A 26,111-nucleotide genomic window follows, 5' to 3' on the forward strand; every position below is an offset into this window, starting at 1 on the left:
AGTTGTCAGCAATTCACTATTGTTATAGGCAGTCAAATGTGTATATATGTATGAAAAACATTATTTTCGTTTGATTATAGAAAATTGTTTATTTATTGCATTCTAATATTAATGAAGATTCTACTACGTGTCACGTTTATTTCTTATTGTAGTAAATACACGTTTGATTCATAAGAACATTGAACATGACATTACTGCGCGGTGAATGTTTACGAGGCTCGTACATAAGAAATTTGAAATAATTCTATAAAATTTTAATGACAGTCTATAAAATAGAATGACGACAATGGAGCAAATAGACATATCCTTGCCGTTGAAAAAAGAACGAGAGGAATACAACATTGAAGATACTGACGATGACACTAGTCTCGAAGATATTAACAATTTACTGTCAATATCTTTACCATCTCTATCAGCAAATAAACTACATTTTCTTACTGACCCAAACGAAGAGTTTCTCCGACTAACTACCACGGTATGTTTCTTGTATACAACAGAATAATCATTTCAAAATATTAAATTTTACATACGAATATTCGATTGTTAATAAATGTTAAAATTTAAAAGTGTTTACAATTCGCAGTTAATAAATGAAATATTTGAGTATTTTCAAATATTAAGATGTATATAATTTTATTTATATAAGTTAAATGAATTATGTACTTTACAGGTTCGTGCTGTATATTTTTCATATCTTCATAAATGTTTACTCACCAACTATATTCTTTGCTATAAAGACAAAAATGAAGATATACCATGTGATCACTTAAAGAAGTGTGCAAATCAAATGGAGTTACATGCTGTTCGATCATCTTTGGAAGCAACTTTATATAGACAAAACATGTTAAAGTTGGTAAGTCAATTTATTCGTGCTTCATATTTAATTTAATAAATTGATTAGTAATTGAAATTAAGATGCTTATAGATTTCAGATGTAAAGTCTCATACCATAGATAAGAAAGCTTATAAGAAATTAGTAATATTTTTAGAAACCCCGCCGACTAAAATTGATGTTGGAGTTCAAACGATTAATTCATGGGCTGAGTTAGAGAAGGCTGATAACATTCAAAGTATTTGTATTACATCTAATTGTGAGGAATTATCTTCTGAGAGGCAGGCATCACCTATTAAAAAAGAGGAGGATGTAACAGATATAATTCAAAATACAACTCCAGAAATCTCTGGTTACAGTGATACAGCTTCACCTACAGTAAATTCTACCTGCTTTGATGATATAGAACATAGCGATGTAAAAAATGAGTCAGATGAAGAGATTAATACTAAAATGGAAGTTGATGAAGAAATAACAAATGAAGATTGTAATATTTTCAGTTGTGTTCAAGATAATTCTAATACTCAGATTACACGCAACCAATCCAGTATTCAAAATGATGATGAAAATTCTCAGGATTCACTTTTACAACACATGGAAGACATGTTTTGCGATAGTGATGATAGTAGTGATCTTATGACGTTAATAGAAAAACATTCAGGTGTTAGCAAAGCTAATGTGGATAAAGAGATTAATAAAATATGTTTAGAAACAGATTCTCTTCTTTCACATAATTCTAATGGCACTATTTGTCTATCTGAAAGCAATAACAGTACAAAGCTTAATCTTGTTAAAAGCAATACTGTAAAACCATCAAATATAAGTACAGGGAAGTATAGCTTTAGTTACTATAAAGAGATGAAAAACAGAGAAGCTAATAAATTAATGCTAGCAGAAAATGAAACTCCTGAAAATAAACAGAAACGTAGAACAAATAGTATTTGGTTTGTTGAACGTGTATATCAGGTATCAAAATTGAAAGCCAAGATGACAGAATTATCTTTAAATAATTATAGAAAACATGGACGGGTAAAAGAAAAATTTATTGAATTGTTCGGAGAATCTGATGATGAGGAAATGAAGCCAGATTCACCAATTTGTATTGAAGAACACTTAACTGCATGTAAGGAGAGGATAGCACCATGGATTGTAAAACATCTGATGCCATTCTATAAAAAGCGAAGAATCAAAGATAGGCAACTCTTTAAAGTAGTTGCAAAACATATAGCTGATATGCTCATTATCGAGAACACATTTCCTGGTTAGTGTCTAGTAAAATGTTTTATTAAAGAATTTAATAAAGAAGCACGATAATGGAAAAGTAGAATGAAGTAACATTTAGAATTAATATAAATTGGATTTTCTACCCAATACATTTTTTATTTTTATTTTTCAGAGCAAGACTGCGTGAGCAAATATGTAGAAACATACTTCAAAAATAAAAAATTCATTAGAACTAAACAGGATGTATACTTATAAGTATAAATTACTTAGTTATTCTAATCGATTAAAAAGGGATATATATTCCTATCGCTGTACTTATTTAAACTTTCAAAAATTTCAAATTCAGAATTAGGTGAAGAGTAAAACTGTATATATTATTTTGAAGAGAAAAAACGCAATAAAGAAGTATGTTAAATGTTGATTCTTCAAAGATACATACACAAAAGGAATGCAGTATAAATGGAAAAGCATGATAACTGTCTTCCACACAGGAATTTTTTTGAAAAACGATATAAAATTTTTAGATGCAAATGACTTAAACAATATATTTTAAATTACTGATACTGCTTGTTTGTTTATAAGTTCCTTAAATATTTTTTAAATGAAGTAGAAATTCTTATTATGATTTTTCTACTAAACATCGAAGCTTTAAAGTAGTATGTAAGTCACAGTCTCGATTTTTTTATGTTTATTATTTATATTGATATACAATACTCCTACCTATATGTGAGTGTGTATGCATGCGCATAAACGCACACACAAATATATGTACACTAGCGTAATGAAATATACTTATTGATTTTTCTTGTAATACAAACTATAACTTAAATGAAAAACGTTAAAATAGGTTAATCTATGCCTTGTACACAGTCCCTTTGATAATTATGAACTTTTAAAGTGTTGCTTATAATATAAATTTATAGAATATAAAAACACAACATACAAGTTATTAATTTTACTGTTGATTTCAGTACAATAGCAATCTTATTCCTGTATCCTATTTTCACAATAAAACAAGAAGTATATAACAAGGAGATTCAAAACGCCTTAGTTATATATGCTTTATCATTAATAAACAAAGAGTTATCTTCAGTAAATTTTAGACTTTTAACATTTCTTAGTGTAGAGATTATTAAATCATAAACAATGTTTGAGAGATTTATCTCCATTTTAAATCGATTTATCTTATTTACCTAGTTGCAATAGCATTGTTTACAAATAAATTTATATGCTACTTACAAGTTATCCAATAGAAAACTGTACAGTGAAAGATGAAGTTTTTATTTTATTTTTCTGATGTCAAAATATATTTCTATGACAATACTACAAATATATAAAGAATTTACTCTAACTACTTTAAAAAAGCAGAAGAGCTATTTGTTACTTTTTCTGCTGAACAACTTGTAAGTGAATAGTTTTTGTCTTGATATTTCATTTTTAAGCCATATTTTGAAATTCATGAATTTCATATATTTATATATTAATTGAACTGTTGTATACAATTGTTACTCTGCAACCTCTGAAAGTGATAAATATCAAATTATAAATTTTTCATAAAAAGCCAATATTACTATAATACCATTAAATAAAACAAAAGAAAAAGCTTTATAACTCTTCATCAATGACTGACAATGATACTAAGTAATGGGATCCTTCTGAATGTATAATATGTATTTTAAACACAAGTACTTCCACAAATAAGTATTATAATTTGACATCACAGCATTGAAAGCTCGATTAAATATTGCATAAATATAGAAGGATCTTATAAAAACTTTAGAATAAATTTTTAACATAATCAAATATGACTTTAAATATTGAAGGTGGGGAGGAAAATATACTTGCGATAAGTCTTATTGTAACTTATGTATTACGTATTTTTCCAGGTACGTAGTTCTTGTCTATTACAGGTTCTTGCAGAAACATGTGCAAACATCGTTCATTCTGTGCTAATGGATGTCCTGCTATTCTGAAACATCAATGCAACATTTTTCAAATTACTATACAATTCTATGTAATAAAAAATCGTTCAATTTAACTTGTTTTATGTTACACTAAGGACTATTTTAATATTCATACTTATTAACAAACTCCTCTAAGCCTTTCCTTCGATTTTCAATAAAATCTTCTTCAAAAATACCGTCATCTCCTCGAAAAGGCATCTGACGTTTCCAAGCCTTTCCTGGTAATGGAGGCACTACAATCTATACATTCATAAAAAAATATGTTAATACTAGATAAAGAAAGTAGATCGATTTTGTTTGATTTTTAAAAATAAACCTCTAAAAACTCTAAACCATTAATTAAGTTAAATAGGTGTACACTTAATGCAGAAAACTTGACCATACTACTACAAATGTAATTGAAAGAGTTAAGCATAATTTGATTTCTAAGTGATAAAGTATACATATGGACATATTTGTTTGCTTCTTTTTTATCCAAAATAATACTAAAAGTTTTTAAAAAAATACTAGACTAAGATTTATATGATGATAATAATGATATAAAGATGAGACTTATTTTCATCTTCCAGATATAATCTATCAACTGACCTTGCTATCTCTTTCTAGTTCAATCCTTAGCCATTCAAAATTGCTGTATCTCCTTCTTACTGTGGAATCTTTCACTTTGAAAACTGGAAGATTTGTCTGAAAAAGAATTAATCTATTATGTTTATTCATTTTGGACCTTGTTACACACTGAACATCTTTCATAGATTATGAATATATGTATACATCCAAATTTGGGTTATATAAAATTAACGATTCATTTAGTTGGTATTTTGTACAAAATATCATATTCACAATTGACTTTATTTTAAAAAACTGAAATCAGGATATGGTAATATATTAAAGCTATAAAGAATTCTTAACACTAATTTTATAATTTCAATGCATTTTAGTTGTAACATATTAGATGTAAAGTTGAAATAAAAAGTAACATTTACTGAAATTTATTATTATTTCCTAAATTTTAAAAGATATTTTACGCATGTTAATTTAAATTTAATAAGTCAAATCAATAGCACACATATTTTTGTATCTGTACTGTTTTATCACTAAAAATAAGATAGTAGACACAGCCCATGATATTCTCACATGTAAGTGATGTATATAATGAAATTATTACTATCATCATTATCATCGTCATTACTATAATTATTTTCTTACTTGCTGAAAAAATACATCTAATACGAAAAATATGCAGATATATGATATTCAGATGCCGCTTCTACGAATTCCCATAAATTTAAAATTAACAATATTGCGATTGAGCGTAAGCATCGACTGCAATGCAGGATTTTTTCTATAAGAAAAGACAATCGCAAATTACAAGAACGTTAAACAAATAACGCAGAAATTCATAAACGAATATAAATTTATTAAATCTTAAACGCAAAAGTCTACGCAAGTTTGTATTGCATTTAAGCGGCAAAAAGAGTTTTTGGCTTCGGAAAACGAAAGTAATATTTGAAAACTTAACCTGGTGCTACAGATGAAAATGAATCTTCTACAAAGCTGAATTTTTACTTACCCTCGTGCGAACTTCATAATCGGTATACCGTTTCTTGCCGACGCCGTGTGTGATTGGATTAATCACGTCAATCTCGAGGAAATTTGCAGGCGCTGCATAAGCGTCGTCCAAGGTTTGCTTTTTAACATTTAAACGGCGTGTTGCGTCTACGGTCGTATCTGCCATGCCGTTTAATTACAAATCGAATAAGCCACTTAAAAGTTAGCTAGAAAATAAATCCGACACGGTGGATAACGAAAGTTCGTCAAATGACAGCGGTGAGAAACTTGACACAATTCGTTCTCATGTGTTACGTCTGTGGTCATGGTGAAGGCAAATGGAAATAGAAGGGAAACTTACGGACAAATCAAGACACTACGTATCACGTTGTCAAGGAAACGGTTATTAGCGATAGTTCGTTGTATTCTGTCTTATTGAATTAAATTTTATAATTTAATTTTCAATTATGTCGCTGGGAACGTGGAATTTCTGTAAAGTAGTTAAGTATTCGCAGTTGCAATACGTAAAACGAATATTGTTGATAAAGTATAGGTGTATTAATTAGAAGTTCAATGTCAACTCTAGTTATTATACGTTTTATGAAAAGAACGATGCTATTTAAAAATATTTAAAAATTGATTATATATCAGTTTCTCGAGTTACCAGTGATACGCCTTTAATGGGACAAACATTGATGTACCAAAATAAAACACGGGTCAGGAGAAATAATATTTGATTTACGTAATTACAAAAATAAAACTTGAAATGATCAATGAATAAATGACAAAATATGTACGTATAGCAGACTTCGTGTCCGAATATGTGTATGTAATAGAAATACAACAGAAATGAAAATGAAAGCGCATAACAACACGTACGCGATTATGATTAATCGTAACGGTTTTTGAGAGATAAATACCGTAAGACGTTTGTTTGTACAACTGTATTATTACTGAATATTTTTGTCACACTCGGTGACATTAATAAAATCAACTCGATATCCGTAACTTGGTAAAATACAACGATTTTCATGATGATGTTCGTAACGATTGGTATACGCATGAGAAATTAATCGGAATACAAAATTTATATTATATAATATGCAATATAAGCCAAAGCACTTGGCAAAGTAGCAAAAATGGAATTCTTGTAACGAGAAGAACGGCCTTGAGTGGTCAATAATTTTTAACTCGAACGCTGTATTATCATGCGGTAAGTACGATTGGGGTACATTTACCGACCGAGAGAGGGACGTAATTATATCGAGAATCTTAAAGCAACAATCTTTATTGTATAAAACAAACGTATTCTCAACACAGTTACACGTATCTGTAGATCTACCGCAGTTTACCTCGGTAATAATAACACTTCGATATTTATGACTAAGGTACGAATAATCGATGATAATCGGTGCGGCTCACACTATAAGGTGCGAGACATCTGCCGTGTAAGCGGCCGGTGATAGTCTGATATCATCCGAGCGTGGGATTGGTCGTTGACGGATATCGCTGTCGCCTGGCCATGCGCGACCAGGGCTTCGTGGGGCCACGTTAGACCTAGCTACTGTGTCCACTGCTAAACTCACGGTCGTTGGATCGTTCAGGCCGTTACTTTGAATTCTTCGTTGAGCGGCTATCGAAGCACGTAGAGTCTTCCGTTTCTGCGTTAAGAGAAAAAAAAAAAACCAAAACACACGATTAGAATAACTCACTGATACGCCGAAAAATAAGGCCGCGCTCGCTTCTTTTGCTTTGACTAACGCTAATTGGACTTACATGTTACAATGCATTGTATCAAAGTACAACTATAATCATACTTTGCGTTTCTAATTGGGTAGCATAAGTTGAATCTGAAGCTTATTTTAAACATGACGAAGCCGACTTGAAAAATATTTAATGCTATTGTAAATTGAAGCGATTCAGGTGCAAGATACGATGTATGGTTGTTTTCCTTTCCGCGATCAGTAATCGTATCTTGCACCGGTTTTAATGAAAGCCTGACTACTTGTCTCATCCCTAAAGCTTGTGTAGCGAAACTTGTGCTCATGTCTATGATGTGTTCATTGGACGATCGTGTTTAATATCGTTACTAGGTCTCATAGAATTCCCCGCGTTGCTCCTACTTCATCCTGGCTGCCTGCGGTTTACTGATAAACACAGAATTCTGAGGAAAGGACAGCGAAAGATATCGGAGAGAAAAAGTTCGATTATGCCCGTCGATCTGCGCTTAGTTCTCTTTACCTCGATCGCACCTCTCCATTTGTCCGCGGCGTGTCTCGCCAGTTCCATCTTCTTTTGCTTGCGGATCTGGTGCTTCTTGTACGCCACCTCGATGATAATTAGACCGATACCACCGATGATACCGACCCCCACGACTATAAACACACCGGCCATGTTCTTCAGACCCAAGGTGTTCGGCATTTTCTCGAACTGCTCGCACTGTTGTATATTACCCTGGAGAATCCAGTGTTTGTCGAGGTCCTCCATGAAACCACCTTAAAAATACGCAATATATATATAATAGTAATAAATGGTAAAATTTAAACGCAATAAAAAATGGTAATTTTGTCGTTGACAAAATGACAATGTATCGGACGGAATAATTAGAACACTGGTCAGTTCGGAAGTATAAGCGAAATATTAGAAATGAAAGAAACGTTGCACGTTTTAACTTGGGAATATTTTTATCGTACGTCCGGCTTACGTTTACTGTCGAGGAAAAAAAAAGAACGACCAGGCGAGATCGTTAGAATTCGTTCGGACCATATATAAATTCTTTCTTACTAAGTCGGTAGTAAGTCTCTTAGTAAGTCGGTTGGAAATGGTGACGAATGTTGAAGCGACTTGAACGATAGCCAATTCTCTAATTATTCGGTGTAAGGTAGAACGATCCTTACTTTCGTGAAAGTCCAAGATGGCCAGTGTTACAGCGTCGGCCCATAAAGACCCTTTTTGCAAGCCAATCCCGTAACCCGATCGACCAAACAATTCTCCAGCTGTTACCAATTCGCAGTCCTGGGCAGCCTCGAATTCCAGCCGGGAACTATCCCAAATGAAGGCCATCAGTTTCCTGTGAGTGAATCGTCCTCAAAGTAACCAGTCTCCAACTTACGAGCATTATTATTTCGCGTTACCGTTAACCCTTGAGCGCGCAGTTTTTATCTTTCGAAAGTTGCGAATGATATTTAACAGAATTATTTTTTTACACCGATATAAAATTGAAAAGTTCTCGCGTGTTAACGATAACGATAAACTAGGTCGATGGTCGAGTATTGACGAAAACTTGTATCTTGTAATTGAACCCAATTTATTTTCCATAGACAGTAACGTTGATTAATTTTTTTAACGTATATTTTTTATTAATTTTAATTTAGAAAGAACCACACCCTAGAAGCAGTAGCAATACTATAGATGATAAACACGTCCCTGGTACGCAATAACACCTCTGTAAACGAAAAATAAATACGTCGTAATTTCGCAGGTATCTATTCCAAAAGATCGAACAGAGATGTTCAGGCCCTGTTCAAGAAGAGGGAAGATGAACCTTTCCTACCCAATTTTGATATCTCTGATGGCCTCCTCGGCTGTGTCGTAGTTGTTGGCTTCCATCGTACGGTACATGTTCGACAGCTCTACCTGTCTCCGGAAGTACATGTCCACCGCCGAGCCCTTCACCGTAGCGCACGTCAAGTTTTCCATGGTGTTCCTCAGCTACGAGCATGCATTAAATTCCGTCAGTCGTGTAACATTACTGCTACCTTGACTAAAATCAATACCGACGCCAGCAAAGGTAACGATAGCTATGCACGATATATGCATTAAATGCAGAGATCTGTCGCCGATGAAATGTGGTATCTGATCAGGCTACATCGTGGACAAAGTGAGATTCGTAATTTCTCGATTCTTACTCGGGCGTCGTTGATCCCGGTCAATTTCGTTTTTGGTCGTTCCAACACCAAGAACGCGGCCAAGTTGGCAGTATACGAGGCCACAATAATCATCGCGAATCCTGCCCAAACCATGCCCAATACACGGGCAGAGAAGCTTCGTGGAGTACCTACGATAACATCGAATTAGCGTCAATGTTTATAAAAGCTCGAAAATGTCCAATTTATTGCAACGGTAGATTGGATGACACGGGACGATATATATAGGTAATATATTTTCACGCAACTACGTTTCTGTCCCTTGTTTGATCGATTTAATTACGCTTCGGCTGGCAAAAGAAGATAATAGCATTGGCTATAAATATATTCCTGAAAGGTTCAATGTTAATGATCGTCGAGAAGACACGCTGCCCGCGGTAGTAACAACAGCGTGTATTTATTTTTCGAACACAGTTCCCCCTCGTTCGGTTACACGCGAAATTATCGGGATACACCGCGCTACAAACGAAAGATACAGTTCCATTTTGAACAAAATGCAATAAGTGCTTTGCGTCTGTTATATATACTTGTCGAAAGAATTTATTCGAAGCAAAAAAGAAACGTGTAGTTCCATTTGGAACAAAATGTAAATTGCATTTACGTCCAATTGCATTTAGGCGTGTTACGTACACAGAATTATCAAAAGAATCGATCTACGATGGAGAAAAATATGTACAGTCCTATTTAAAACGAAATGCAATTGCACTTTGCGCGTGCATCGGTCGATTAAGAGGTTGCAGGAAGACCTCGTACCGTTCGACTTCTTCCTCTACCTTCGACCAAACAGAACGTACTGAACCAGTTTCGGTTATACAACTATGTGTAATACATTAGTCACTCAATCTTGTTGATTCGGTTAACTTAATCTCCGACACGAACCTTCTCCAATACCGCTGTTGAGCAGGACTCCCCAAGCGAACCAAACGGCACTGGACAAGTTGAGGGCGTCCTCTTCGGTACCGTCAGTGTTTGCTAGCTTGAACCTCCCGAAAGGCGAGAACCGGTCGAGGAGGTACAGAACTAGAGCCACTACGTGCACCGACACCATCACCAGTATCCAAAGGGTGTTGCTGAATGGTTGCAGGAACGATACCAGGGTCGATGATCTTGATGGCTAGAGATCGAGGTGTCTGTTTCATACCGTTACAAAGAACAATGTATTACATCGAGTCTCGTAAGGTATTTTGGACCCAAGAATCCAATTTTTATTTACGGTTAAGCTCTTGACGAGAGAAATTGTCCGACACCGTTAACAACACCCTTAAAAATCGACTCGAAGTTTGCAATTTCGTACTGGGGTCCAAAATTTACTTATTCCGCCCACAAAGTGTGTACCTTCTTTTCAAGAATAGTAATGCCCTGATATTTAAAGGGTTTGCTGAATTCGATGAACTCGGCGCGTTCAGGATTGATCGTTAAGGGCGCGACGATCATGTCCGCTCTTTCGTTGACCAGCTCACCGATTAATCCTGTCCACTCTTTCTTACCTCCGACTGTAACCAATCGCAAACGAAACAATGATTATTTTCGTCCTCCTTTCCTTCGTACGTTTAACTCTAATGCGTTCCTCGGGTCAACGGTACAAATTTCTAAGAAACTTTTCTCTCGAACAAAAATTAAGGTCACCGCGACTCTTTTAAACGACACGAGTCTCTTCTCGACATTTTCCACTCAAAGAGCTTAGGTACACTGCTGCACAGAACGCATTAAGTTTAAGATTGTACTCGTTCGATCTTGCGAGCAGAGTTTACTTCTCCTCGCACCTGAACTATTTTTGATCACGTAGCTGCCGAATTGTCCATCGGGGGAGAGGGCCAGGCTGTAGGTGAAATTTATAGTTTTCGATAGTTCTTTTAACAAGTCCACGCAGTATCCCTTGCAGCAGAACGTTCTCGTGCCTGGAAACGTTTAAACGCGTCGCGGACAATGAGACGCGCAACAGTTCGTTGTACAACGTTAACATCTTCCGGAATCCTTACTCTCGTGTTCGGTGGCGTTGAAATGGGGGCACAGAATCTCTTCCGGTAGACACGTGTCACCGTCGGTAATTTCACGAACGTAGACGAACGGCTTCTCCTCGATTGTGAGCACTTTTAAGTGCGTAGGAATCATGAAACCCTCCGGTTTGGTGCTCACTCGTCCTGGCCATGTTATGTTCGACTCGTTCACGCTCAGCTTCATCTTGGTGCCATTCTACGAGGCGATACGAACGTAACAATATCTTTATCGAGCATTATCACCACTTAGGATTTTCAATTATCGATTACTTCGAGGATCAGATTCCTTTAATCGTTTTAAATAACGTATACAGGGCGAGTCGAAATACATTCTATCCGAAGAATAGGTCACGTTTTTAATTTTCTACGTCTTATAATTTCTAAGAGGTCAAGGTGACCTTGGTCGTTTGAAAGACTCAAGTTCACTTCGACACCTACGAAAATACAGGTAACGAGAAATTAAAAAGGGAATTCCGTTCAGTGGGTCACCTCGAGTACAATGTACTTCGTGTGAAAGGTTTTCTCACCGAATCGATAAATAACGATGCATTTCAGATATTATACAATCAGTCAGGGGATTATTCTGCGTGTAAATGTAAGTCGAAAAAGAAGAATGACTTCATTTCGTACGCGGTTTTGTTTTCGAGGAATTGATTTGAAAAATTTGATGAGATACACGTGCACTTAATTATCTGTACACGTAAGAAATGTCAATGTCGCGATAAATATTGATAATACAATCGTTAACAATTTCACGTGTACTTTGTTTCAGATGAACATTATCGAGCGAATTGTTTGGAGTAGGGATGTCAATTTTTGTTGAAAAAAGTCGATTCGCGATCAAATTGATCGGAAGAAATTTTTGTAGCCAAGTAACTGCAGGGATAGTTCAATTTTACACATAGAATAATTTCCTGCTCGATTGCACCATTCACTGAACTACATACGTTCCTTAACGCTAGAACTATCGTTAAATTTCGGTATATTAACACTAGAACTACCAAAGAGGTCAATTTGACTTGTTTCAAGTTTCTTCTTAAAATTACTCAATTATTAACGGTGTCTTTGTCCAATTATCAAAATAATTACAACTAATGGTAAATTAATTTACCCTTTACCCGTCTAGCTTCAAAGATACGTATATGATCTGATACAAACAGTAATACCTTCACCATCCTTAGTTCTAGTGTCAAGGTGTTCCTCGTACGTGGCTCGGGAAAATTGATGATTGAAGAAAAAGAGGGACTTATGAAATTGATTATATCTATATAATAGAAAAAGTTATAAAGTCTTTTGAAAATATGCTATGGAATTTGAAGTAAATTTCTTTGTACAAGCAGTTGAAACTAGTTGTTTTTACTGGTTGGTAAATCTAGTATTAATACCGCTTACAGTTGGATAAAAATATTGTCCAACGGAGACCCGTTCGCCGTTCTCCTTGATGTTGACGATATCGTACTCAGCGAAAATACGGTCCCCGTTATCATCGAAGGCTACTCTACCGGTAGCACCATCTGGCAATATTTCCTTGCGAATATATCTAAATTAATGAAAACCGGTGATAGAGCGTCATGCTACTAAAATCCTATCCTACGAGACTAATAACCAGGACTGGAATTATTCGAATAATATTGTCACGACGTACTTGCAATCGAATATTCGAAGTTTTTCTCCAAAAGTATAAATATTATCAAATATATAAACGCGTAAACTTTATATTGGTGTAAAGTTTACCCACGGTGTAAACTTTATATTGGTGTAAAGTTTACCCACGGTGTAAACTTTATATTGATGTAAAGTTTACCCACGGTGTAAACTTTTTATTGGTGTAAAGTTTACCCACGGTGTAAACATTATATTGTATTTGACGAATATCGAAAAATCCGTGGCTATCTAGAATATTCGGATTATCCGGATAAGTAAATAATTCGAACCATCCGTCCAGCATTTTTTTCTTTTAGTAAGAACAATTGCATAGGCGAACCGTACTGGAATAGTCTCTTCCCAGTCTCCCATATGGAACCGGAGTCCCCGCAGTCCTTTGGCGCTTCCGTGATCTCCTCCGACTCATTCATCGCCCTTAAAGCGAACACTAGGATCACCCTGAAACATACGTCCTGATGAGTACGTAGATCCGCGTAAAAATCGTTACGGAAATGTTTGTCGATCTCGTCCGAACTCCTTCAGACATCCCACGAATCCTTTCTCGCCTTTGTGCTTTTGAAAAATTTCACATTTTTTATCAATTAGCGATTATAATATCTCAGTATCCATCCTGGATGGTATTTATATATATTTTTTAGTACAATACTGTCAACCCTGGATGACGATTAAATTTTTGTTGTTGTATACAATAACACACCTGTCCTAGGTGGTGATTACAATATCTTTACATCGTAGTGTTCATCTTGTATGGTAATTCTATATTTCTTCTGTAGAATAATACTCATCCAGAACGGTGATTATAATATTTTTACGCGTCTGAAGGAGTCAGCGATCCTCGAAGTATTTCTCACGCGAGAGCAACATCACTTGTACACACAAACATTCTAATGTTTAAAGTACAGCGTTGTTTTTTTTGTTTTTATTTTTCTTTTTTTTTTTTTGGTGAACGTTTTGTTATATCCACTCGTAGAGATTTTTGAAAGGTGTACTAGAAGGGTATGTAGATGTGATCCAGTGATCTGAAATCAGTTGTAGATCGCTGTGAAATCAGTGTGGCGTGTTCGTACATACGTAACGCATGCAAAACAGTAGCATCTGGAACATCGGAGAAAGTAGAACGTGAAAAAGATTTTTTTTCGCGTTTGTCGGATTGTTGTACGAGGGAAAACACAAACTGGGTAACATTAATCGGCGATTGATTAACATTTGAAAAAAGACCAGGGACACAATTACTCGACGTTATCGCACTCGTTGTAAAAAGTCCGGGAGGTGTAACGTTGTAATGGAATATTCCAAGAGAACGTAAAAACGTTAAAATTTTTCCATTACGAGGCAAAATGTTACGAAAATGTTCCCCCAGTTTACGATAACGCTCGTGTGACGAAGTTTTTTTCGCATGCGTATGCATCGGGAGCGGAGGCAGGTAAAGGGGGAAAGAAAAGTGGTAAATTTGTCTAAACAGGAAGCTACACGTGACACGGATGCGTAGACGTCAACGTGCAATTAGAAAAGAACTGACAGGCTATCCTCGATGTGAGCCTCCTCTTTCTCCGCGTTAATTAATTTCAAGCCGAGAAGACCTTCCGGTGCGTTGGGCGCATCTAAGGCTTGCTCCGTGACAATCCATACGTATCCTGCGCCGGTCATGTTCAGAGCTGCTGCATCTTGGAAGATCACGCTTGCATCGGTCTTCCTGTTCCCCAATTGGAAAAGAGAAATCCTCGTGTATTCGCGTCGATTCCAGACACAACGAAGAGGACGATGAAAAATTAAAAAAAAAATGTATACTCACGAGGCGTACAAGAGACACACTCTCGCCTGCGCGTTCTTCATTTCCATGAGTTGTTGCGTGAAGCTCTCCAGGCCGGGTTCGAACTCGATAACAGATTCGACCTGTTTCGAAGCACGCACGTGAATTACCATTGCATCCACGAGGCCGAAACGTCTTTTCCAACTTTAAATCTACGATGGCTATTTTGGATAAAATTTCCAACTGTTGGCCGCTTTAGTTTACAATATACTTTTAAAAATATATTTTCCAACACCGTCTCAATTCTGTCGATATAGTTTCTAATTTCAATTTACCAAAAGAGTAATAGAGTTCTCAGAATAAGTTAACAAAAATTGATTTCCTTGGCTAATATAGAATTATATTCGTTTATTTTTTATCAAACGTAGAAGTATTAAGGGTGGCGCTGTTCGAAGGTCATCGAGATTGCTTTCGAACAGAGGGTATTTGTTTTTTGAACATTTTCGTAGATGGTCGTTCTTCCGTCTCTCTCGAAGGTTTCAAATACGAGGATATACTCGTGATACCTACCTGCACCTTGATCTCTACATCGTCCTCTAAGTTCTGAGAAGTGGTCTGGAACCTTCCTAACAATGCACGACCATCCGTGTCGGAGCTATGGATGAAGATCACTTTCATGTAGTTAAAGTGTTTCAACATATCCACCCATACGTCAGCTTGATGCGAGTACGGTGGTACTGTACGCAGGAAGGACACGTGAATGTTCTGGAAGAATACATCGCATCTCGAAACGTCTATTTGTTTTCACGGACGTACAACAAATATTTAAAGCACGTCACGTAATAATGCCGATAATATGATACTGACGTAATAAGTGGTATTACTGGAAATCTCGTTTGCGCAAAACCTTTGAACGTACATCATCGATCAAGTTACATGGATACGACTCTATAGTTCAAGTTTATTGGATGTTCTCGGGAGACAAGTGAAGCTTAACCGTACTTGTACTTTTATCAATTACGATGGTGCATTATAGTATACGGACAGACGTCGATAGGGCAAGATCTCGATATAGCAACGAGAGCGATTCAACGACCTACTTGTTCCTGCACCAAATTTTAGTACCCGACTCTGTGACCATTCTTTCGAAATTCGAATTTTTAAATTATTAGTAGAGGTTTTAATCTTTCGAAAGGAAAAGTGAAGATTTATATCGGTACTGAATCTTGTAAGGTCACTCCGAACCAAAAAGTATTATATACATCGTGGGTCGATTCGTCTTTGTTTTCGAGATAAGATTAAAAGTACAGATACACGTTTTTTTACTTATAAGAGCGAATCGTTAAATGTGATTTGCAGAGTAGAGACGCAAGTTGTGCAAATCGGAGTAAAAAACAATTTTACGCAGTTTCTAATAAATAATCATCGTTGAAAGTTAAGTAGTTTGAATGCATTCGATTGCTCGTAGTTTACAACACTTCACCTTCCATATCACGAGAACGAAGAGGAATCGACCCACGGGTGTATGTAACAGTTTTTGTACGAAATGACCTCCCAAATATGCTAACAAAGTTTATCGGTTTCTGGATCGCTTTGGACGTACAGGGTGTTCCAAAACGTGTATGCGTAACTTCAAGGGCGAATTCAGTACACTAACCCTTGTTTCCAAATTATAGATATTTTTATATTATACCAATTGTTCCACTGTCTTTACAGATATTGCTCGAGGTAGACATCTTTGAAACCAAAGTCTAGGTACCTTTGCTAAATCTGACAATCGATGTGTCCAGTCTTAGTGCGTTCCACGGTTTTTTTTTCGACCGATCGCGTCTTCATAATGTATTGTTTTTTTTTTTTTTTATAATTAAAGCTATAATAATAGATACAACTAGAAGCTGGTTGACTGGATGCTCGTTTTTATAATTAAAACTATAATAATAGATACGACTGGATGCTCCTTTTTATAATTAAACCTATAATAATAGATACGACTGGATTTGTATTTCCTTAGTCAATTTATTCCATTATAAAGTTTGAAACATGGCTTCCGTATATCTAGCATATTTCCAATTCAAAGATTTTCAGTGTATTATCAAAACGAAAGCCACTTAAGGGACAATTGTACTCCACCCCTAGACGACAATGTATTTGAAAAGGTCGTACACGAGAAAAATTACTTTTAAACAATTCAAGAATTTGTCACAAGAGCTACCGGAAGACAAAAGCAACTGTACCTAGGGAACAAGGTCATATCGGACGTATACAAATTTATTTTGTTCATTTCAGTAGGCTGAATTCATCTTTCAACTTATGCCCACACGTTTTGAAACACCCTGCGCATAACTGGTAACGTATATGCAGTCTTGTACAATACGAAGAATCGCAACGATTTTCGCGAACAGTATCGTATCGGTAAAATTACGTTTTTCGAGAACATCGGTACCAAAAGGGACACCTCGCCTCCATCGATACGGATTCTCTTTTGAACATTATTGTCAACTCACTTTGTCCGAGAACGCCGAGTCTCTCGACGATATCCCTATAACGGGTATGTGATAAAATCCGTTGGTGTATGAAACAGCGGCCGGCGACAGGTCTCCCGTAAGAGGATGAGACACCACCACCGCGTAGACCTGCTCGGCGATCAAAGACTTGCACACGCTCAGAGCCATTCTAATTGGATTGGAGTCCATTTGAATTACGGTATGTTTATAGGTCACTCCCTTGTTGACGTATTTCGAATCGAAGTTCAGATGCTGGAAAACCGGTATAAAGTGACCAACGCGTACCTCGGGGACCGATAAAAGCGCAATAATTCTCCACGATTTCGCATAGCTAACGTTTCGTTGTTGCGGTAGTCGCGAATTCAATTAGTCGCGAGCGACGTCGATTTGCATTCGAACTCGAAGCTCTTCGATCGCGACCAATCCATCGGGGTACAAGGTCGGTGAAATTAGCTCGTACTTGAAGATTTTTTAACAAATCAACGAGGCTGTGATATTCGGGGAAAAAGAAAAACTCGCGAGACAAAAATTGGTTCTAAGGGTCGTCAAGCTGCCCCCCTCCCCCAATTCCTATCCCCCCACCCCTGTCCGCGTGTTAACGAATCTACTTCGGGGAATGACGCGGTCCGCGTGTTACTTACGTCGATCGTTTCCCTGAAATGAGCTTTGCTCTCTTCGTTGGACAATACACCGCCGATCTTAAAGAGGTTGGGATTGTTTGCTTGGCGTGCGGCGAGTCCATTGTAGACCTCGTCGTTCAGGACAATCAGGAGAAGGAATAATAAGGCTCCTTCGTATTTCGCCATCGCGGGGTTCGATCTACGACGAGAAATATAGATTCCGAAGCGACTCTTTCCCGAGAGCGACCGGTGAATAGGAGAGAAATGGCGAGAAACGTGGCACAGTGGACCGTAGAAATCGGTGATTGATCTTCGATACGTCGCGCGAGATCTCCGAACGAGTACGAAGTAACGTTACGAACGTACGAAATACCGCGAACGACGGAATTTGTTTAACCGAGGTATCGAGTCACGCGTCCACGCCACGGTGTGGCCCCGTCTCCGCAAATCTCTCGAAGACGAAATTCGAACGTAGAGACTGCAGGACACTCGCCGGATCGTACGCGCGATTTTCGTCAAATTCGATCAACAACGAGAATTCGTTCGAAAACCGTTCACGCCCTTATTCGAGTTCTCCGGCGAGCAGACGACCCGGCGTTAACGTCGAGCGCGAAGGTGGATCTGAGACCGAACTCGGAGATTCATTGATCCGTTCGGATGCTGCGCACAGACTGCGTCCCCACTATCGCAATTTTAGGGTGTTTTTATACATTTTCGAGGGATCTATACGGTTCCGTTCGCGACGATTCCGCATCCGGGCGTTCTGTTTCCGTTGTTCCTCCTTTTGGTTCGTCGTTCCGTCTTGTGTTCGAGCGAAACGATCGATTCTCTTCCCGAGGAGACAACAAGCGTTTCGGGTAAATCCTCGCCGATTGGGACGGGCCGGGATAAACCGATTGATAATTAGTTTCTTTAGATTCGATCGTCTTTAAAGAGTTCGTCGATATTGACCGTAATTAAATATCGAGAACGCATCGAATACGTCAGGAAACGTCGAAGACATCCACGCGGAGACCTCTGAAATTTTTAACGCCGTGTGACGTCTTCTCTTCCCACCCCCTACGAATAATTCCCCCTCCGCGGTCTTTCGCCCCCTCTCGCCGCGCAATCGTCTTTAACGGTCGGGCAAGACGGTTGAAGGCGACACGCGATCCCGCGTGACGCCGGCCAGATCGAAGCCGTTTTCGCGTTGCGAGGATCGCTCCACGGGTTCGCTGTCGTCGATTCGTGAAGTCGAATTCGATTGTGTACGTGAGAAGAAAAAAGTGGGTCGGCCACGGGACAATAAACCGACATCCCCCATTATTGTTTCCACGGTCCCACGTGGTTGGCGACTGCCGCGAGATGCCAGCGCGTCGGCGGCGGCCCCGTGTATCGATCCCGTAAGTTTCCACTCGGTGGCGACCTCCTGCGTGCGCAGCCCTTTCATCTTGGTTATTTACCAAGCACCCTTAGACCGAGTCAGGAGAATCCTGGAGAACGTGTAAATGGTGAGAAGGAAACCGACGAAGGACAGGTAACAACGGTGGTGAATACGAGCCAACCGTAACCGATAGCCACGGGTGGCCAGATTGTCGCGGAAAAGGAGGTATCACCTACTGACCGAGAAGAGAGAGGAGACGCGAGCACGGTACGCGAGATCCAGTTGGTACGTGGTGGAGCGGACAGGAGAACGGTGACGTTTCGTGGGACAGCCCATCTCGGGAAACGAACGGGTGCAGAGGGTGGCGGGCGCCAGGTGAAGGACAGTTTGCCGTGCGAAGCAAACCGAGAGCGGAAAAAGACTTTACAGTAACTCCAATGTATTACGGTCCCCCTCGCGCGAACGAAGCCGTTGAAATATGTCGCTACCACGAGAATGGAGCCTGCAGGATTCGGTCGAGCATGACACTGTCACCGGTGCGACAGCGTCGCAGGAGATGGTCGGCGCTACCGTCATCGACGAGAATATGAATCAACAGAATCAGCTGGGCTCATTGTTGTCGATCCACTCGGCGCCCGTTTTCGATTTAAGCACCGGTGTACCGTCACCGAAGAGGCCGGCATCGTTGGCGGTGCAGGCGACAGCCACCTCGACACCGATCGTACCGCCCCATCTGCAGAGCCCGGATACGATCGAGGACGAGGACAACGACAACCTCCTAACGATATCGAGCCTCACCGCGCGACCGTTGATCGCCAAATCGCGGGAGCTTCGATCGACGAAATCAACGAACGCCACCGCGAAGAAAAAGAAACCGCGTAAATGCGAGCCGAAGAAGCCGCGTAATATCACCTACGTGCCGTTGGATGGCGGTTACGGATGGGTGATCGTATTCGGGGCGTTTTTCGTACAATTCTGGGTGGCGGGCCTGGTAAAATCCTACGGTGTGTTGTACGTCGAGGTCATGGAAACGTTCAAGGATTCGACGGCATCGGTCGCTTCCTGGATACCGGCTATTTTGTCCTGTCTCTGTCTCGCGCTGGGTGAGTAATCGTAGCGATGGGTTTCCTCCTAGTTTTACCCCCTCTCCCCCTCCCCCCACCGAATCGATCACGGGCGAAAGCCTTGTGGTCCTCCCGTAACACGAATGTTATCGTTTTTAATCGGATGTTCGTATGTTCCTTCTCCATCGTATGCAGCACCGGTGACAAGCATGCTCTGCCAGAAATACAGCTGTAGGACGGTCGTGTTCATCGGGGGACTGTTCTGCGCTTTAGGACTAACGATAAGTTACTTTGCCACGAGCTTGGTACACCTTTTTTTTACATTCGGCGTTTTAACAGGTTCGTGGAAATATCGCACCGTGTTGTACGTTATATTCTATAAAAATCTTAACCGAGATCGTTGATCGAATATTCGCACATCGCACGTATTCGAACACCACCGTGGCAAATGTGCCGACGAACGTGGGTTCTCCAAAACATTTACCTTTAAGGTACATCCGCTTTAAGCCGCAGTAGGTATCTGGGTAAATGCTTTAACTGCTTTTACAGGGACGCCCAAACTGTCGAAACGACAGTTGAAATGACTTATGTAACGACACATTGATCGGAAATATTAACTGTCATAACAGTGATCGAATGTGGCTGATATCAAAGAACAAACAACTTGCGGACCCACGTTTACCGACGCCTTTCTCGTAGTTTTGACAGATGCAGGATACTGTACATTCTGTGACACCAATTAAACTCACTCTATATATTATATATACATATCATATATACATATATACGCGCGTGTTACGTTAATGACGTTTGTTACGTAAGAAAGTGCAGACACTGCGCTGAAGTAGAAAAGAGGCGAACAGAGATAAGGATACGTGCGAACGATTCGACGACGGATTATTATTATTATTATTATTATTATTATTATTATTATTATTATTATTATTATTATTATTATTATTATTATTATTATTATTATTATTATTATTATTCTCTGTTACGAACGTAATTTTTTTTCTCAATCGGTTCATTACAAAATGCGACGATTTTAGGTATCGGTGGCGGTTTGTCGACGACGCCTGGCATCATCATCGTCTCCCAATATTTCGATAAGCATCGCGCCCTGGCGAACGGGATATGCGTGTCCGGGACGGCGGCTGGCAGCTTCGTGTTTCCGCTCCTGATCGAGGTCCTGGTGGAGAAATTCGGCTTCCACGGAACGATCCTCCTGCTGGGTGGTTGTATGCTACACGTGTGCGTGAGCGCGACACTGTACCGACCCCTGGAGAACAACTACGCGCCCGAGGCTGCGCCGGATATGTCGGTGAAATCTGAAAAGGTTGAAATCGCGACAACGAAGGAGTTAGGAACGGCGAAGCAGCAGAAGCTGGACTTGCTATTCGCCAACGACTCGACCACGAAGCATAATCTGTTGAACGAATTGTTCCATCAGAACGGCGTGGTGGCGGTCGAGCTGACCGACAGCGAGGAGGAGAAGGACGTGATCGGCGAGTGTCTCAGGATGAAGCCAATCTCGAAGATACGTAGCTCCAGTTTATTGCACAGCGTCGAGGACCTGTCGACGGACTCCACGTGCGTGTACAAAGCCAGGTCGTCGTTGAGGTCGTTGAGATCGTCGGTAACCGCCGTGTGTCCAGTTCCCCAGAACGAGCCACAAGCGCCGAAGGAGCGGAAAACCATCTTGCAGAGGATAATGCAGTACATCGATCTTTCTCTGTTGAAGAATCCGCAGTTTATCATGATGTGTTTTTCGGTCAGCCTCATGTCGACCGGAAGCCCGTATATGCTCTATTATCTGCCTGCGTATGTCCACGCGGCCGGTTATACAAAATCAGAAGCGGGATATTTGGTGGCCATTTCCGCCGCGCTCGATTTGTGCGGACGACTGGGACTCGGATGGCTTTCAGACTTACAACTGTTCGATCGTCGGAAAGGATACATTGGAAGGTACATCTAACGCGAATGATAAATTATAATTTCAGCGATTTCGAAAAGAACAGAACGACAACAGCTTTATCGTTCTTCTGACGAAACTAATATCCCAGGATTTTCATTACACTTACGAAACATAAATGCCAAGTAATGTATAGTTTATTACTGGATGAATACCAACAGATACATACGTTTTTATGATTACAGCAACGAAATGGAACGAATGTTTATTCTCTTGTTTGTTTTTCCAAACTTGTTTAACAGTGTTGTGGGCGCTGGTGTAGCAGTATTGGCGATTCCAATGGCCCATTCTTTCTACGTATTGGCATGTTCCGTTGGCATGTACGGATTATGCCTGGGCTGTTGGTTTCTCTTGGTTCCCGTCCTTCTTGCTGACCAATATGGAACTGACAAAATTTCCTCCACCTACGGTCTCGTTAGGATGTTTCAAAGTGTCGGAGCAATTTCTATTCCGCCTTTAGCAGGTATTTAACGAATTCATGATTATACGGTGTTAAAACGCCGTTAAAGGATTAATTATACTTGGATTCTTGAATACAAAGGTTTCTCGATTCTGCATGGTAGTCACTGAGGTATTGGTCCGTGTCCTTACGCGGTTATTAATGTCGGCGATATTGTCGTTGTGAAATAATTTCAGGTTACCTACGCGATGTAACTGGAAGTTACACCGTATGTTTTCTCTGCATGGGAACGTGCATGGTGATGGGAGGTCTACCTCTGCTCCTGGTTTTTAACGAAGTATCGAAATCATCGAAGATTACCGTTAATGCCGAAAACGGTAATACGCAAGGAGAGGCGACTGTGAAAGAATAAAGATATTTTGCGAATGTGATTAACGAAACGAACGAATGTGTAATAGAAAACTAATAAATCGCAACATTTGTCGCTACAATTATTCCACTATGATGTATTGCTTGGTTCAGTTGTATTCGAAAAAAAGATTTACGATAAATACCTCGGCCGCGGCAGGTAAGGGTAATTTTCATAAATTTTTATAAATGCACGCCTCTAGTTTATTGGTAAATGAACGTACTCATTTACACTGTTCACGTTTAAGTAAAAATCTTAACGTAGAACAAAATTGTATGTACAATGTAAAGAACTGCTTTTAAAACTTTTACAATTGTAATTTGCCTTATATTATATATATAAACAGTATGTACAACATATTTACATGTTACATTATGATTATTTGTAGAAAACGAAGAATTGCGGCAGGTTCTGCGATGAAAAAACAATCTTAGTACGAAATACATATTTTTCATACAAACAGATGTAATTAAACACAGTGATCTTTAATAAAAGTTATATTCTTTTCACTTATATCGCCTTAATGTTTATACTTGGAAGGTAAATTAGTATAAAAAAAATATCTAAGAAACTTGACAAACTTTATGCAATATTAGAAAATAAAATATAAAGAATTTATCACAGAGTATATATCATTTTTATACTTAAAAGCAGTCTATCGTATCTATTTTTCTGTTAACAAATATTATATATAATTTGTATGAATCCATGATCTTAATGCATATATAAAATTATATAATTCTATGTTCATGCTGCACAGTGCAAGTAATCAATTATATTTTAAACTCACTTCGGTATTTGCAGAAAATGGATATATCAGACTTTACCAGTAATAGATGCTAGTTATTCTGATAAGAAACACATTATTAGTAAATAAGAAAAAGTCAGATTGGTTTCCAGGCTACGACGCTCATTTTGTTGTTTAATTCTTGCAATATCAAAGAGCATGTGAGTTGCTTTTCCGGTGACAAACCGTTGATTCCTTCCATTTCATCGTCGTCGTCTCCTAATCCATTACTACTCCCACTCTTCCCTTTACCCTTTCCTTTCCGTTTCTTCTTTTTGTTTAATTGTCTGCAGTCTATGTCGCTAGCAGTGTCTGTTGCTTTTCTTATCTATAGCGATTAAAATTATTTAATATATGTTGGTTTTAATTATCTCTATATATATTTATAATTTAATCGGATAACATCTTACTTTAGCACTTTTTTTTGATTGTTTATCGTATTCAAGAGCATCGTAATAATTTGGTTTTTCACGTTTAATTCGATTAGTACGTCTAGTTTTCATTACACCGCTATCAGGACTGGGAGGACTCTTGATAGAATTACGCCTTGCATTAAAAAAAGAATGACCACATGGGCATGCTTTGCAAGCAACGGGTACCTTAATATATAAATTTATTAAATTAATACACAACGAACATAGGAAAATTATATTTAAATCATATAAAATACAAATAATAAAATATATTTAAGATTAGATTAAACAAACATGCTATTAAATTTAGTTCTAAATAAATAAAGAAATATTCTTACTCTAAAAAATATTTTTTCAAGATATTCATAAATTATATAGAAATCAAAAATTAATTAATTTATCACATTTACATTTCAGTTTGTTTCGAACATGCTCGCGAATAATATTAAATTTAAAAATAATTCATACACTGATAATAATACTATTACCAAAATTTCCATTTTATAAATATGCAATTATAACTAAAGATGTGTTAATAACCATGAAAAATATGTTATGACCTTCTTTTGTACTTTACAATCTAATTTAAACGAACTCAATGAAATTATTGTAAAACTATATGATATTAAACATTAGATTATTATCTATTTTCTTACGAATACAAAATGATTACAAATCGTTCAAAATTACCTGCTGTTCACATTTGGGGCAGCCTTTACTGATTGTTTTCGTCTTTGCCATATTACGGAAATATATTTCATAAAGATAAGGTTATTTACAATTTAAAGAATTTTACTAAAAACATATGTTATTAAATCGTGTAAAATAATAAGGACATCACACGTTAAAAATAGATTTTGTATCAGCATTTTAAGAGATCTCACTGTAACGTAAAATACTTTTCCTCTCACTCAGAATCACGCTAATAGGTAATGACAGCCGTAATGAACGAAAGGAACATAATAAAAACTACTTTATACTTCAATTGACAGATGGCGGTAAAAGTCGATTAGGAGAATGAACCAATCGTAGAGAATTTGATTGTTCCAATTATAATAGGTGTTTTTGTTTGTTCGATACTTTTGTATTCAAGATTCTTGATCACTATAAAATAACATTTGCGTTTTATTACAAACGTAATAGCGTTTTACGGATGATAATATTACACGAAATAAAGCACAGGCGAAATGTAGAATAAACGTTGCAAATAATGCTTTTTCGTGCTACACAGATCAGAGCTTGTGAGCTCCTCTACTATTTTCGTGTCACTCCCAACATTATCGATTTAGACTAGAATAAAATTTCAATGCTATTAGGTGTAAGAATTAAAACTAAATAAAAATGACAAGAATTAATTATTTTGGTAGCAATCAAAACCACTACTACACACAGCACAACACACGCGCGTGCGTACATAACAAATAATTTCATCCTTAAATTAATAAATCAATATTTTATTCGTTACAGACGAATACTACGAGAAATGAGTAATGATCATACGTATAAATGTATATCAGTATGGGATATAGTGGATAAAACGGGTAACCATCAAGCAGAGAAGTTAAGTCTCAAGTGAGCTGTCCTCTTTTCGTACGGCTAGATAGAGTTAATTTTATGTGTAACCTTAGTTTTAAGTTCATTAGAAATGTTGAAAGAAAGAAAGAAATTAA

General features: G+C 37.9%; 5 protein-coding genes across 13 annotated transcripts; 2 read left to right on the forward strand and 3 right to left on the reverse strand.

Annotated features, from left to right (window-relative positions):
- Positions 1–100: 100 nt before the first annotated feature.
- Positions 101–3,087, forward strand: LOC143155015 (uncharacterized). The gene is made up of 4 exons (XM_076327214.1): positions 101–475; positions 671–853; positions 926–2,093; positions 2,229–3,087. Exons 1-4 carry the CDS (start codon positions 278–280, stop codon positions 2,309–2,311), a joined length of 1,632 nt encoding a protein of 543 aa, XP_076183329.1. The 5' UTR covers positions 101–277; the 3' UTR covers positions 2,312–3,087.
- On the reverse strand, positions 2,728–5,891 carry Snx3 (sorting nexin 3). 3 transcript variants are annotated; one of them, XM_076327216.1, is made up of 5 exons: positions 5,591–5,891; positions 4,609–4,704; positions 4,136–4,260; positions 3,931–4,025; positions 2,728–3,575 (listed from the first exon to the last, which is right to left on the reverse strand). In XM_076327216.1, exons 1-5 carry the CDS (start codon positions 5,753–5,755, stop codon positions 3,562–3,564), a joined length of 495 nt encoding a protein of 164 aa, XP_076183331.1. In that variant the 5' UTR covers positions 5,756–5,891; the 3' UTR covers positions 2,728–3,561. The 3 variants fall into 3 exon arrangements, with proteins under 3 accessions (XP_076183331.1, XP_076183332.1, XP_076183333.1); XM_076327217.1 differs by having other exon boundaries at positions 3,902–4,025; XM_076327218.1 differs by having other exon boundaries at positions 3,898–4,025.
- Positions 5,892–6,840: 949 nt separating this feature from the next.
- Positions 6,841–18,810, reverse strand: Nmdar1 (glutamate ionotropic receptor NMDA type subunit 1). 6 transcript variants are annotated; one of them, XM_076304808.1, is made up of 17 exons: positions 18,052–18,808; positions 17,411–17,662; positions 15,477–15,671; positions 14,949–15,049; positions 14,676–14,849; positions 13,481–13,594; positions 12,884–13,031; positions 11,474–11,687; positions 11,258–11,392; positions 10,830–10,987; positions 10,374–10,608; positions 9,477–9,625; positions 9,122–9,279; positions 8,466–8,638; positions 7,810–8,063; positions 7,659–7,732; positions 7,093–7,229 (listed from the first exon to the last, which is right to left on the reverse strand). In XM_076304808.1, exons 1-16 carry the CDS (start codon positions 18,214–18,216, stop codon positions 7,688–7,690), a joined length of 2,670 nt encoding a protein of 889 aa, XP_076160923.1. In that variant the 5' UTR covers positions 18,217–18,808; the 3' UTR covers positions 7,093–7,229; positions 7,659–7,687. The 6 variants fall into 6 exon arrangements, with proteins under 6 accessions (XP_076160921.1, XP_076160918.1, XP_076160923.1 ...); XM_076304806.1 differs by lacking the exon at positions 7,659–7,732 and having other exon boundaries at positions 6,841–7,229; positions 17,411–17,579; positions 18,052–18,806; XM_076304803.1 differs by lacking the exon at positions 7,659–7,732 and having other exon boundaries at positions 6,841–7,229; positions 18,052–18,806.
- A 47-nt stretch (positions 18,811–18,857) lies between these two features.
- Positions 18,858–23,334, forward strand: Sln (monocarboxylic acid transporter silnoon). 2 transcript variants are annotated; one of them, XM_076304811.1, is made up of 6 exons: positions 18,858–20,496; positions 20,653–20,796; positions 21,510–21,796; positions 21,911–22,425; positions 22,675–22,895; positions 23,069–23,334. In XM_076304811.1, the coding sequence occupies exons 1-6, from the start codon at positions 19,872–19,874 to the stop codon at positions 23,242–23,244; spliced, it is 1,968 nt and encodes a 655-aa protein (XP_076160926.1). In that variant the 5' UTR covers positions 18,858–19,871; the 3' UTR covers positions 23,245–23,334. The 2 variants fall into 2 exon arrangements, with proteins under 2 accessions (XP_076160926.1, XP_076160925.1); XM_076304810.1 differs by having other exon boundaries at positions 18,862–20,496; positions 21,510–22,425.
- A 436-nt stretch (positions 23,335–23,770) lies between these two features.
- On the reverse strand, positions 23,771–25,789 carry LOC143143511 (uncharacterized). The gene is made up of 3 exons (XM_076304815.1): positions 25,132–25,789; positions 24,439–24,627; positions 23,771–24,356 (listed from the first exon to the last, which is right to left on the reverse strand). The coding sequence occupies exons 1-3, from the start codon at positions 25,180–25,182 to the stop codon at positions 24,126–24,128; spliced, it is 471 nt and encodes a 156-aa protein (XP_076160930.1). The 5' UTR covers positions 25,183–25,789; the 3' UTR covers positions 23,771–24,125.
- Between the last annotated feature and the right edge of the window lie 322 nt (positions 25,790–26,111).

This window comes from Ptiloglossa arizonensis, chromosome 2, assembly GCF_051014685.1.
Source record: "Ptiloglossa arizonensis isolate GNS036 chromosome 2, iyPtiAriz1_principal, whole genome shotgun sequence".
In the NCBI taxonomy this organism is placed as follows: Eukaryota; Metazoa; Arthropoda; class Insecta; order Hymenoptera; family Colletidae; genus Ptiloglossa; species Ptiloglossa arizonensis.